At 40.5% G+C, this 13,268-nt stretch overlaps 1 protein-coding gene across 1 annotated transcript in view; it reads right to left on the bottom strand.

Annotated features, from left to right (window-relative positions):
• The window catches only part of PCSK5 (proprotein convertase subtilisin/kexin type 5), a 600,269-nt gene that overhangs the window by 162,080 nt on the left and 424,921 nt on the right, over positions 1–13,268 (bottom strand). Inside the window, exon 21 of the mRNA XM_042780610.1 lies at positions 2,584–2,686. Coding sequence (XP_042636544.1) covers positions 2,584–2,686 — 103 coding nt within the window. The remainder of the gene's footprint in view (positions 1–2,583; positions 2,687–13,268) is intronic.

Raw genomic sequence — 13,268 nt, 5'->3', positions numbered from 1 at the left:
AATCAGAACCGACACGCAGAGCCGTCGTTCCCAACAAAGGAAAAAAATCCAAAAGGCTCCTCCGGGGCGCGCAGCGAGCTGCTCGCTCCAGGAAGCATATATCTGGAATGCTGTTTTTTCCAGTTTGTTCCTGGGATAGTATTACAGGTAGGCCACACCCCTGTGGAAACTCCCCCTAGACTGACCGGCCTCTTAGGACGTAGTCATGTGATCCATCATGGGAACACCACTCACAAGTGAAGTCCAGCCAAGTTGACAGATCTTCAACTATCACACTGCCCCTCTAATATTCTTGTACCACTGGTCTTATTATTATCTGAAAATGGTTTACTTGGTGGTAGAATTGTTTTCTCACTTCTAGCGAGACTGGGGTAATTGTGACTTCTATGATGTACACTGGGTGGTGGTGGATGCCTTATTCAATGAATGTTAGTGTTGTCTTATTCCAAACGATGTCCAAACATCCTATGCCATTTCATTGTTGTATTGGTGTGGAGTTGGAGGAGAAACAAGACCTCATTTTGAGAATGCTGGCTGTATACCCTGAATGTGCTTAAAAGCAAATTCAATGTTTAGAGATATAGATATCTTAGAGAGACACTCAGACAATGTTATCACAGTTAACATTCAGTATTCTTAAGAGTGTTCTTTTGTTTTTCCATTGTTTTCTCTTTTCTTCCTTCTTTCCTTGCTTTATTTCTTCCATGTTTCTTTCCTTTCTTTTTATGACAGAACTATTTAGAAAGCCAAGCCCATGATATCGACTACACACTTTATCAGGTCAAGAAAACATACATTTATTAAATTATTATTATGTTTTGAGCAGTGTGGGTAATAAAGGGATAAATACATTATAGCTCCTACTCTGAAGAGTACTGCAATCCAGAGGATGAATTGCACAGAATGAGTATTGTGCAAGACAGAGTGAAGTCCATCACAGAGGTGTAAAGCATCTACCCCTGGAGCAGTCTTGTCCTGGTCTGGGAAGAGACCATGTTTCCCAGTGTTATGCAGAGTAGTGATGAGGCTATTCATTCAAACACTCAGTTAGCAGCATAAGTGAAATGCTGACATTAGTGGACCATTTGCTAAAATTATAACAGGCCCCCCAACTCTGTCAAAAATTCCCAGTATGTTAGCATAGATGCTTGGGCTTTTCAGTTACTTGCTCTTCTTTCGTTCATTCAGTTATCAAACATTTGCTGAGTGCCCACATTGTCTTAGCACTGCGCTAGAGATACAAAGAGGAGTATCTCAAGGGATTTATAGTACGACAGAGACAGATTTGTATATGAATAATGTCTTAAAATGCTATAGGTACACTTATAGAAGCCATACAGAGCACAGGGGGATATAAGAAAAGATTAATTCCACTGGGAAAGGTCAGCGATGGCTTCATAGAGCAGTGCACCCTGGGCCTAACTCTAGAAATATGGCTATTTTTCTCCAGCAGATGGCTGAGGGATAGATGCACAGATAAGAATGAGGTTCCAGGCATTTAAAGCCACATCAAAAGCCCCATTTCCATCAGTGAGAAAGACCCTTTAGAGGCCAGGGAACTGGTTCTTTTCATGGGCATTAGGCATTTCACAAGAGGATGTTACAGAAGTGTAGCCAAATCAAGGAAATTTTCTGTTTCATGGGAAGAAGTTTAATTATTTTTCCTGTCCTGTGAGGTGCCCATAGGGTGGTATATTAATTTCCTAGAGCTTCCATAACAAATTTCCACAAATGAGGAGCTCTGGTAGCATAGTGCCTAAGACACTTGACTGCTAACCAGAAGGCTGGCGGTTCAAACCCACCAGCCACTTCTCGGAAAGAAGATGGGGCAATCTACTTCCGTAGTGATGTTGTTGTTGTTGTTATTTGCTGTCGAGTCGGCCCCGACTCATAGCGACCCCTCCTTGGGTTTCCGAGGCAGTATCACTACGGAAGTAGGATTGCCCAACCTTCCTTCCAAGGAGTGGCTGGTGGGTTTGAACCGCCAGCCTTCTGGTTAGCAGTCAAGTGCCTTAGGCACTATGCTAGTGATACTGCCTTGGAAACCCAAGTAGGCGTTGTTATGAGTCGGGTCTGACTCGATGGCACACAACAACAACAACAACAGGTAGTTTAAAACAGCACAAATATGTTTTCTCACAGTCCAGTAGAAATATGAAATTCAGGTGTCAGCAAGCTTGATTCCTTCTGGAGAAACTGTCCCATGTCACTCTCTTGTCTTCTGGTGGTTGCCAGCAACTATTGGCATGTCTTGGCTTGTAGACAGACACTTCACTCCACTCTTTGCCTTCATCTTTATATGGTCTTCTTCTCTGTGTTTCTGTGTCCTCTCCTCTTCTTGGCAGACCATAAGACATTGGATTTAGGATCTACCCTAAATCCAGGATGATTTTTTTCCCCAAGATCCCTAGCTAATTACATTGGCAAAGCCCTATTTCCAAATACAGTCACATTCTGAAGTTCCAGGTGGATGTGAATTTTGAGGGGGGATGCTCTTTAATCCAGTACAGGCCCTCCCTCCATCCTGCCCCAGTGGTGACCCATGTGCTCCTGCCCACCAGGACATACTGAGAGGCCACTCACCTTGTGATGGGGCAGCCAGTGCAGTCTTCCTGGGTTGGTCCCCAGCACTTGGCACATGAGGCTTCACAGATCTGACAGTGGCCATGATCGTCAATGTATTCTCCTGGGGAATAAAATCTAGTTGTTTACTTCATTTCTACATGGCAGTGAAGCTGAGGCTGTCAGTCTGAAAGCAGCCAGATCTCTCTGTGGCTGCCTGAACACAATGGAGATGGCAAAGGGGAGAGACCTTGAATGGCTTCAGCTGCCAGCCTTACATCTTGACCTTATAATAACAAATGCTCCTCTCCCAGGGGCCCCAGAAGTTGGAACCTCAAAAAGTTATGAGGCAATGACATAATTTTGGATCAAGTCAACATGTGTTACAGATTTAGTAAGTAGGGAGAGGCCAAGGGGGGCTTCCCATAGGACCCCTTCATTGAGCTCCTACTGATTTTCCCATTAAAGGCTGAGGTCTCTGGGTCCACAGAGACTCCTGTGATAGTATTGTTCAAGTCAGACAACAAGAGGACCCACCCATATTTTGATCCATCTGCCAGGAGGGGGGTTATGGATATTGGTCAAGAGTGGGAGTTGAATCTTGGCTGACATTTGGCAGATGTAAGCTACATATCACCCTGAAAGAGTAACAATGAGGAGACAGCCAGAGAAGTCTTCCTTTAATTGGAAAGTGTATTTTTTTTTTGCCCCTAGGAAAAACAAATATGAGGACTTTCCACAGAAGCAAGTCCAGCTCACACATTTCTTGTGAGTATTTAAGAAATTACAGCCATGGTGAAGATGCTGGAGAAAAGTCAACCTTGTTGAAGGTTAATACAGAGATGGGTCTCTACTCACTGAATGCAGCCCTTCTGCCTTCATCACACATCCTTCCCTGTCATTGTCTTCAAAAAAATTGACAGGCTACTTTAGTCTGGTCCAAAGACCTACTTTTTCTGGTTTAGTTACTGATCATGTTCAGAAAATAGAGTTTCACTTACCCTCATTCCTACTTCTACAGCATTCTAAGTGTGTGTGTGTGAATATTGTCAATCTGAATTCCAGTGTGGAAGATCTGTCTAGGGTTTCATCAGGTGGTGTTACTGAACCTCTGACTTGCTGCCTGATTTATTGCAGTTGAAAAAGTCTGGAAACATAATGACAAGTGAAGGATAGAGGTAAATTAGCCCCTCTGACTTTTTCCATGGCTTTACTGACTTGGGTAAGGTAAACCTTACATGCATAAATATTCCACTTATGAGTACCAAACCACAAAGATGAAACTGGATGAAACTGAAGAAGCAGTTAGAGGTTTTTTTACATAGCAGAAAAAACCTTTCATGAAGAGTTATTCTATTAAATTTTGTTGATTGAGGGGGAAAAGTATACATTAGACTTAGAGTAATGCAAGCATCTACTACTGTTATAGTCTACACATCCTGGACTCTGTGCTTCTTTGTCTTCTAAGGTGCCATCTAGCTCAGGGATCTGACATAGTACTTTTAGAACAAGATTGTGGTTGTTAACTCAATAGTGATTCTCCAGGCCTTAAAGACAATAGATGTAAATATGCAAGTTGATTACTGCACAAGGGGTCTGGGCAAACGGTCAGTGGAGGCTAAAATTGAGCCCATGCTTGTCTTACCAAGTCATGTACTCTGGTGTTGGCTGTCTCAGCCTGCAGTGTGGAGAGTCTTTTACTAATTCTCATGAAAGTGCTGGATGGACTAGTTGTGGTATTGGTGATCAGCAGTCTCAGGAAAGAAAAAAAAAACTAGAGCTTTTGCCTAGTAGGAGTGGTAATCTAAAACTGAGATGATTTCATTACTATGGGCATCATATTTCTACAGCCTTCTTTATATTTGTTCATGCTTTCCCATTCCTCCTCTTACTTGTTGGCCTTACTATAATCCCTTCAGTTTTGTCGTAGGAGGTACAACCAATTGAGCAGTGCAGTTATCAGTTTAGGGACCAGCACATTTCCAGGGCAGACTGGGTAGTAAGAAGTAAATATTGCCTAAAGAACCATTGCAAATAATCAAGTTTACAAACTCAGATGATAAATATAGATAAATGCAGATTATACATGTGGATTATATATAATACATATATGGATAAATATGAATTACATATATATATATTTATGGATAAATATGGATGATATATATGATAGCTATCAAAAGATACATGTTGAGTGGAAAAGGAATGTCTATAGGAAGTAACACAGTGGTTTGGTTCAGTCCAACTTCTGATATCCATCCATCTTAATCCTTATGATGTAAGGTAGAATTTTAAAGTAAATATACCTTGTTCTGCTAAATTAAATGTTACTTAGATGGTTCTGAAAGTTATACTATATCCACATCCAAAGTTTCTTTGTAATTACAGATGAGGTATGTCTAGGTCAGTCAGGGGTTATTCGGACATTACTGTGAGCATTTTAAATTCTCCTCTCTCTTGGGAGCTCTGGTGGTGTAGTGTGTAAGGCATTTGACTGCTAACCAGAAGGCTGGCAGTTCAAACCCACCAGCCACTCCTCAGAAGGAAGACTGAGTGGACAATCTACTTGGGTAGAGATACTGCCTCAGAAACCCAAGGAGGAGTCACTATGAATTGGAACTGACTCAAAGCCAGTGAGTTTGGTTTGGTTTTTGGTTTCTCTCTTTTTTGGTTCCTCATTGGTTTCCAAATACCAGTAGATGGCACTAATACCTTGGCCTCAGATTTCCTTGATCTGCTCAACAGTAATGGTCCTTGGCATTAAGGGAGTGCCACCTTAGATGTAATTATCACTAGGAATTGCCCCAGATACAAGATTTTAAATACCTGCTCCAAACACAAACTTTTTTGCCCCACTAGACTCATTAATAACCTGCGATACAGAGATGACACAACTTTGTTTGCTGAAAGTAAGGATGACTTGAAGCATGGTTCTACAATCAACACCAATGGAAGCAGCAGTCAGGACATCAGATGACATATTACATTGGGAAAATCTGCTGCAGAGATCTCTTTCAAGTCCTGAAGAGCAAAGATGTCTCCTTGAAGACTAAGCTATGGTATTTTCAATCGCCTCTTATACATGTAAGAGCTGGACAATGAACAAGGAAGACCAAAGAAGAATTGATGCTTTTGGGTTGTGGTGTTGGAGAAAAATGTAAGAGCACCATGGAGTGCTAAATGGACTAACAAATCTGTCCTGGAATAAGTGCAGCCAGAATGCTCTTGGAAGTGAGAATGGCCAGACTTTGTCTCACCTACTTTGGTCATGTTGTCAGAAGGAACCATTCCCTGGGGAAGGATATCATGCCTGGTAAAGTGGAGGGTCAACAAAAAAGGGGAAGGCCCTCAATGAGATAGATTGACATAGTGGATGCAACTATGGGCTCAGGTATAGCAAGCATAGTGAGACTGGCCAGGACTGGGCAGTGTTTCATTCTGCTGTGCATAGGGTCACTAGGAGTCAGAGAGGACTCAACAGCACCTAACAACAAGTGTCCAGCTCACCATATGTGGTACCCAAAAATATGGATTACACCTCAACACAAAGAAAACAAAAAACCTCACAACTGGACCAATAAGCAACATCATGATAAATGGAGAAAATATTGAAGTTGTCAAGGAGTTCATTTTACTTGGAACCACAATCATCGCCCATGGAACAGCAGTCCAGAAATCAAATGATGTATTTCATTGCGCAAATCTGCTTGCATAAGATCTCTTCAAAGTGTTAAAAAGTTAAGACATCACTTTTACCCAAGCCATAGTATTTTCAATTGCCTCATAGGCAGACAAAATGTAGACAATAAATAAGGAAGACCAAAGAAGAATTGATGCCTTTGAAATATGGTGTTGGTGAAGAATATTGAATATACTGTAGAATATTCAATGAATGAACAAATCTATTTTGGAAGAACAGCCTAAATGTTCCTTAGAAGCAAGGCTTGAGACTTCATCTCATGTATTTTGAACTAGGTATCAGGAGGGATGAGCCCTTGGAGAAGGACATCATGTTTGGTAAAGTAGATGGTCAGTGAAAAAGAGGAAAACCCTCAAAGAGATGGACTGACACAAAGACTGCCATCAGTGAGTTCAAACATAGCAATGATTGTGAGGATGGTGCAGGACTGGGCAACGTTTCTTTCTATTGTACATTGATTTACTATAAGTTGGAACCAACTTGATGGCACATAACAACAGTAATAACAATATGACTACGTGGCCACCCTTTCACCCATTGCTTTCTAGCTCCTTCCTGCATTCCCCACTTGGGCTAGGTCAATCTTTTCCAAGGCCCAAACTCTACCCTTTCTTGTCTAGAAGGACATCACCTCCTAATTTGCTGATAACTAAAAATTCACCAGTCACAACTTGGAAGGAAGGCTGGGCAATCTACTTCTGTAGTATTACCACCTTGGAAACCCAAGGAGGGGTCGCTATGAATCGGATCTGATTCAAGGGCAATGGGTTGGGTCCTATTTGATGGCAGGTAACAACAACAAAAACCAAACCAGTTGCCTTGGAGTTAATTCTGATTCATGATGACCCCATGTGTTTCAGGATAGACCTGTGTTTCATGGAATTTTCAATGGTTGCGATCTTTGGAAAGTAATTGTCCAGTAATTTGCTGATAAGATATCTGAATTTCCTCAGGCTCTTTTCTTTTCAAGGTCAAAATTCTTCTCTTTTTTTCTCCTTGACAATTTGCTTTTCTCCTGTGTCTAAGGAAAGTATGCCTCTCCTCATGTCAACTCTCCATCTAATGATCTTAATCTTCTATCCTCAGGATACCTCCCCACCCGTCTCTGTCTTCACTTTTTCTCATCATTTTCCAACCTACAAACAGTTTTCTCCCATAACTGAAAATCCTCCTGGGCAGGGGGCTGTGTCTCTTCTTTCCTTCTCTGATAAGTGACTCTTCAAACTTATTTTTCCTCCTACCATTTGAAAATAAAATGTAGAAAACTTTATAACCTTGAAGCTTATGTAAGAGAGTCAGTGTAGGACAGCTAAACTGTACATCTTTCTCAAGTCTACACGCCTCTTGATTTTAGAGCAAACTTTGGCTTTAGAACAGATGAGAACAGAGGGACCTGCCCTAATTTTCATATTTATGTAGATGTCCAATTAGTTATATAAACAACTGCCCCCAGCCCTTGCAGGCACAAGTTTTCCACTGCACATTTGGAACCGAAGAAGCCAGATTCCAAGGACATAGTGAAGTTGCTTTTTTTTGGTTGTTAGAGCAGCAAATTCTTGTCATCTCCCTTTATTGCACAATGAAGCTGAATGTTTATGACAGGGATGATATACAAACTTCTTAGAAAAACTCTCTGCTAAAAACAGAGATTTAGGGGTCCAATATTATTCTCTACCTCACTCTACAAGCTCTTCTTTCTGGCATCTTTATCCATTATTATCATGTTCAAATTGTCTTTCCACTCTGATCAACAAGTTTTCATCCCTCTTTTAGTTCTTTCTTATCTCCGCATATCTCATCTCAGTTCCAGGGACGTGGAAGAAGTCTGATGGCATGGGGAGGAATGGTGCCTCAAAGTTGAAGACGCAGCTTAAAAGCTTTAAAAGTAAATGGTTTGCTCTGCTAGTTCTATGTCTCGATAACATGGCAGAATGTGTTTGTGCCAACGAGTCCAAGTTATAAATGAACTTTGTGAAATCATCCAGAATAGGTGTGCATTTATTAGATCACCATTACTAAACGTGGTTGAGACTCACATATTAATAATATTTTTTAGGCTTATGAGGCCAGAAGTGCTAAATTTCTTCTGAAGAAAAGCAATATTTTATTTTGGATTTCATATGTCTTTGTATGATGGGAGACATATTTGTAGTAGATTTTAAGCAAATAAATACATTAAATAAATTAATAAACACAAAAGTAAATAGATTATCATGTGAGTTTAAAACAACTTTTTAACAAAGGTGATTAGTAAGGGAAGTTGGATGGAACATATGTTGAGAAATCAGTCTTTTGGTTTTTTTATATGGCTATTTCCATGATCAACCTTGGGGCACTGAGTTACCTATTCTTTGCATGAGGTCTCTTTATGTGGTTTATCACTCAGATGCCAGAAACTTCAGAGTGGGGTTTGACTCTACCACCACAGCTCTAATAGAACAATACTGTCCCTTTGCAAGGATGCTAATACTTCATTTCCAACTTGAGATATCACTATATGAAGATAGTTTTCATGAAAAGGAATCCACACAGTTATTACTTTCCACCAGCTACAATAATGCTTGCAAACACTTTCAATTAATTATATACTAATGAAATAAGTCAGTTTTTAAAGCCTCATTAAGCATGAAGGTTTATAGCATGGCTCAAAATAAGAGGCCATCAACTGAGACTGCAACATCTTCACTTAAAAGTTTACACAATGAGTTTGCTCTTTGACAGGCCGATATTAATTTAACCACAAAAACTCATAGGATTGTCTGCCCCTTTCAGATGGGTCCAAAGAGTATCAACCATCTTGGGGAGCCAGTTTGTTAGAAACTTGTGATAATGAAGATATTTTCCAAATGTGGAAAACCATGATTTTCTTTTTCCTTGTTAACTGGCTTTGAGTTGGCCTGTGACTCATGATAACCTCACAAACAATGAAAGGAAATGCTGCTTGGTTCACATCAACCCCATGATGGGTTGCAACACATGGGGTTGCCATGCGTTGGAATGGACGGCAACAGAGTTGGTGTTTTGGTTTTGGTAGTAAACACCTACCATATTACAAATGTTCTCTGTAATATTTAATATGGAAAACAACCCCTTTTATAGATACGTAACCAAGGCTCAGATAAACATCTTGCATACATTCACATTCAATTAGGTAAGTGACAGAGTTGGGCTGTGACTCAGCCTTGACCCCTGTACTCTGACTTTAAGTCCAGGCTCTTTCTTCAATACTTCCTTCGTATGGATTCATTTCCCCTTTCAGTGTCCTAAGTAGCTTTGTTAGTTATAAAAAGAAAAACCTGAACATTTGTTTCATCTAAACTACTTGGTGAGCTAAGGGTTTCAAAAACTAATTTACTGTAAAAAAAATAAATAAAAAAAATAAATAAAAACAAAAACTCCAACAACAAAGATTCTTTGAGCTATAATTGAATATATCTTAATTTTTGCCCCTCTGATAAAATGGCCACCATTTATTAAAAGGAAATCCTATTTTTCACAGAAACTGAAATTTTAAAACAGTTTATTTTCTCCCTTAGATGATAAGCTCCTGAAAAGGAACTCCAAAAAATATTTTTTGAATGAATAAGTTAAATTTGTTGGGGCTCTGGACATAGATTTTCTATATAGTTCTAGAGGAACTGTGGTGGCACTGTGGTTAAGGCATTCAGCTGCTAACTAAAAGGTAGGCATTTTGAACCCGCCAGCCTACCTCATGAGAGAAAGATGAGGCAATCTGCTTCCATAAAGATTACAGCCTTGGAAACCTTATAGGGCAGTTCTAGTCTGTCCTATCACAGCTCAGTGAGTCGGAATGAACTTGATGGCTGTGGGTTTGGTTTTGTTTGGGCTTTAACTGTTGTCTGATAACAAAATAAACTGGTTTCCCAAAATAGCTTACCATCAGAACTATAGTAACCCTCTCTAGTTCCAATTTATATGGAAATCTAGAACACATGGGTTGGGTCCTATGTATCTTTCCTCAATTAGGAGAGTTTTTTGTTGACCCTTTGTTAATGAAAAATCACCATAAACTCTAGCTTAAAACCAGATGTTGTTGAGTGGATTTCCACTCCTGGTGACCCCATGGGTTAGGGTAGCCCGTGCTGTATAGGATTATCATTGGCTGAGTTTTCAGAACCAAATAGCCGTGCTTTTCTTCCAAGATGTCTCTGGGTAGACTTTGCTAACTTTCAGTTAGCAGCCAAGTATGTTCACTGCACCACCAGGGCCTCCAAATTCTAGCTTACGGAAGTACAAATTAAAAAGGCACTGAACACTTGGTTAGAAGACAAGACACAAGGAGGAAAAGTCATGAGTATGATTATTGATTATGATTATTATCTACAATTAAATAAATGTATAAAACATATTGAATCTGTGGATGAGGAAGGTCATGAAAACTTTCTTGTAAGCAGAGGATGGTAATGGGAAATACATTCATTGTCAATCCAAGGTGGGTATAAGTCTTGGCAGTTTCTTTATTTAGTGGGCTGTCTTTGCTATTCATGTAGCAAGCCTAGAACTTCCACAGGTTCATTGGTACATTCAGGCCTCCCACACTGCAGAATTAAGATGCTTAATCCCACATATTCACACCATTTGTGGCTGCAGAGGGCCCATGCTCATGGGGTAAATTGTGTAGCACCCTATGCATTCCCAGTGAAAGATGTATGAATGTTAATACAGTGACAGAGCAAATGGTCAAAATTTGAGAGAATAACTTGTTTATCTTTTGGGAAACATTATCAACTACCCAACACAAGTTACATTGAGAGACACTAAGAAAGTGAATAAATTGCAAGAGCAGGGGCCCGTTGTGTGAAGTGCAAGGTAGGGCTCAGGAGTAAAAAGACAGGTTGCCGAAGAAAGCTTCCAATAAGCCCATGAGTGAGTATGGCGCTCTCAAGTACTAAGGAGTGCATCATATACTTTACTTTGGAGGGGATGAAGGTGGCAGAGGAAATTATCAGAAATGTGGTCCACTGAGCCTTCCTGACACTTCTGAACTAAACAAGCATCCTAGGACGCTGATCAGCGAAACTTTTAAAGTTCTTCCCAAAGAGTTTATTAAAATCTAATGTTTCCTGTGATAGTTAAGTCTTAACAGAACAGACACAAGAATGGGACTTGTTATCATCCACTTTCATTTCTATAGCAACCAAAAGTGCCTCCTTAACAGCTTTTATAACTTGCTATTATAACCCTTCAAAGTACCACTGCAGTCACTTCTCCACTCCAGTGCCCAAGGGAAGGAACGTCCTCATATTACCCTTGTGCCTCCTCTGTAACAAGCACAGAAGGGCTGACTTCATCTCTCCTCTCCCACACTCATCTTTCCTCATGCCTTACCTTCACTGCCTTCACAGGGTAAGACATTTCAGCTTAAATGCTAATTAAGAGAAAAGAGAAGCCTTGAAAAGAGGAGGAATTTACATTCCAAGGCCTGGACATTGCACTGACTACAATGAAACTGATCCTGGCTGCGGTAATGGTAATTGGTAATTAGTCTTTTATTGGGTCATCATTAACACCACAGTAGATGCTCTCCTGCCAGAGATGAGTCAGTGTGATTAGTGACAGGTTTGTATGGAACACAGCACTCAGAAGGTGTCCGTCCCTTAGTGACAGGGTAAGCATTTGATGAGTCAGGAGTCCATGTGTTTTACTGAGAGTGACCAGATTATGCTTTTTAAAAAACCTAAGTGTGGAAGAAGGACCCCGGTGTTGCAGTGCTTAAGCACTGGTCTGTTGACTGAAGGGTTGATGGTTCAAATCCACCAGCTGCTCCAAGGGACAAAGTTGTGGCAGTCTGCTTCCATAAAGATTTGTTGTTGTTGTTGTTATGTGCCATCGAGTCAGCCCCGACTCATAGCGACCCCTCCTTGGGTTTCCGAGGCAGTATCACTACGGAAGTAGGATTGCCCAACCTTCCTTCCGAGGAGTGGCTGGTGGGTTTGAACCGCCAGCCTTCTGGTTAGCAGTCAAGTGATTTAGCCACTATGCTACCAGAGCTCCCCATAAAGATTTATAGCCTTAGAAACCCAACTCTGTGTGATACGGTTGCTATGTGTCAGAATCAACTCAACAACACATTTTGTGTTTTTTTGTTTGTTTAAGTGTGGAAAGAAGGCAGAGAACCAGTTTGCTGTGTGCCTATTGTGTGCTAGTGAAGTAGGAAGCATATTCAGTGTTCACTACATGGTATTGAATTAATGTACACATTTTGGAGTCAGACCCACCTGGACATATTTTGGCTCCATTCTCCAGCTGTCTAACAGTGATCAAGTCACATAGTTCCCTGATATTCTTGTTGTATAAAATGAAGATGATAATCCCTTTCTCATGGGCTGTGGTGGAGATCAAATGAGAAAACAGATCTAAAGCACCTAGCACAGTGAATGGCAAAATATTAGTGATGATTATCAAATACTTTAAATATATTGGAGTCCCTGGGTGGTGAAAATTGTTAACACACCCAGCTGATAACCAGTAGGTTGAAGGTTCAAATCCACCCAGAGGCATCTTGGAAGACAGACTTGCAACCTACTTCCAAAGGATTAGCTATTAAAAACCCAAGGGAGAACAGTCGCACTCTTACACACTCAGGGTTGACATGAATCAGAGTTGATTTGATGGCAATGGGTTAAGTATGTTGTCTCTTTAAACCTCTAATAGTACTATGGTGTAGGCGGGTGCAATCAGCTCCAATGGACCAAATGAAGAATTTAAGCATCAACACGATGCTAACTCTCTGAACATCATTCAAATCTAGGTCTGACTGGATCCCAAACTGCAGCTTTTCTACTACCCTTGAGGGATCTTAAATAATGTATTGGCTGCACAAGTGGGTGATGATGAGGCAACTAAAATTAATGACCCTGTAGATCTACAACAATGACCTCTCAAGCAATTGAGCTGTAAAATACAACTTCCTCAAGGTATTTTTTATTATTAGCGGCACCTTGCAGATAGCCTCTCTGTACCAAAGCAGAGCCAATTTTTCCTA

The sequence above is a fragment of the Orycteropus afer genome, unplaced genomic scaffold (assembly GCF_000298275.1).
Source record: "Orycteropus afer afer isolate SDZICR_OR568_19922 unplaced genomic scaffold, OryAfe1.0 scaffold00005, whole genome shotgun sequence".
NCBI lineage: Eukaryota > Metazoa > Chordata > Mammalia > Tubulidentata > Orycteropodidae > Orycteropus > Orycteropus afer.
This window is presented reverse-complemented; position numbering and strand designations above follow the sequence as displayed.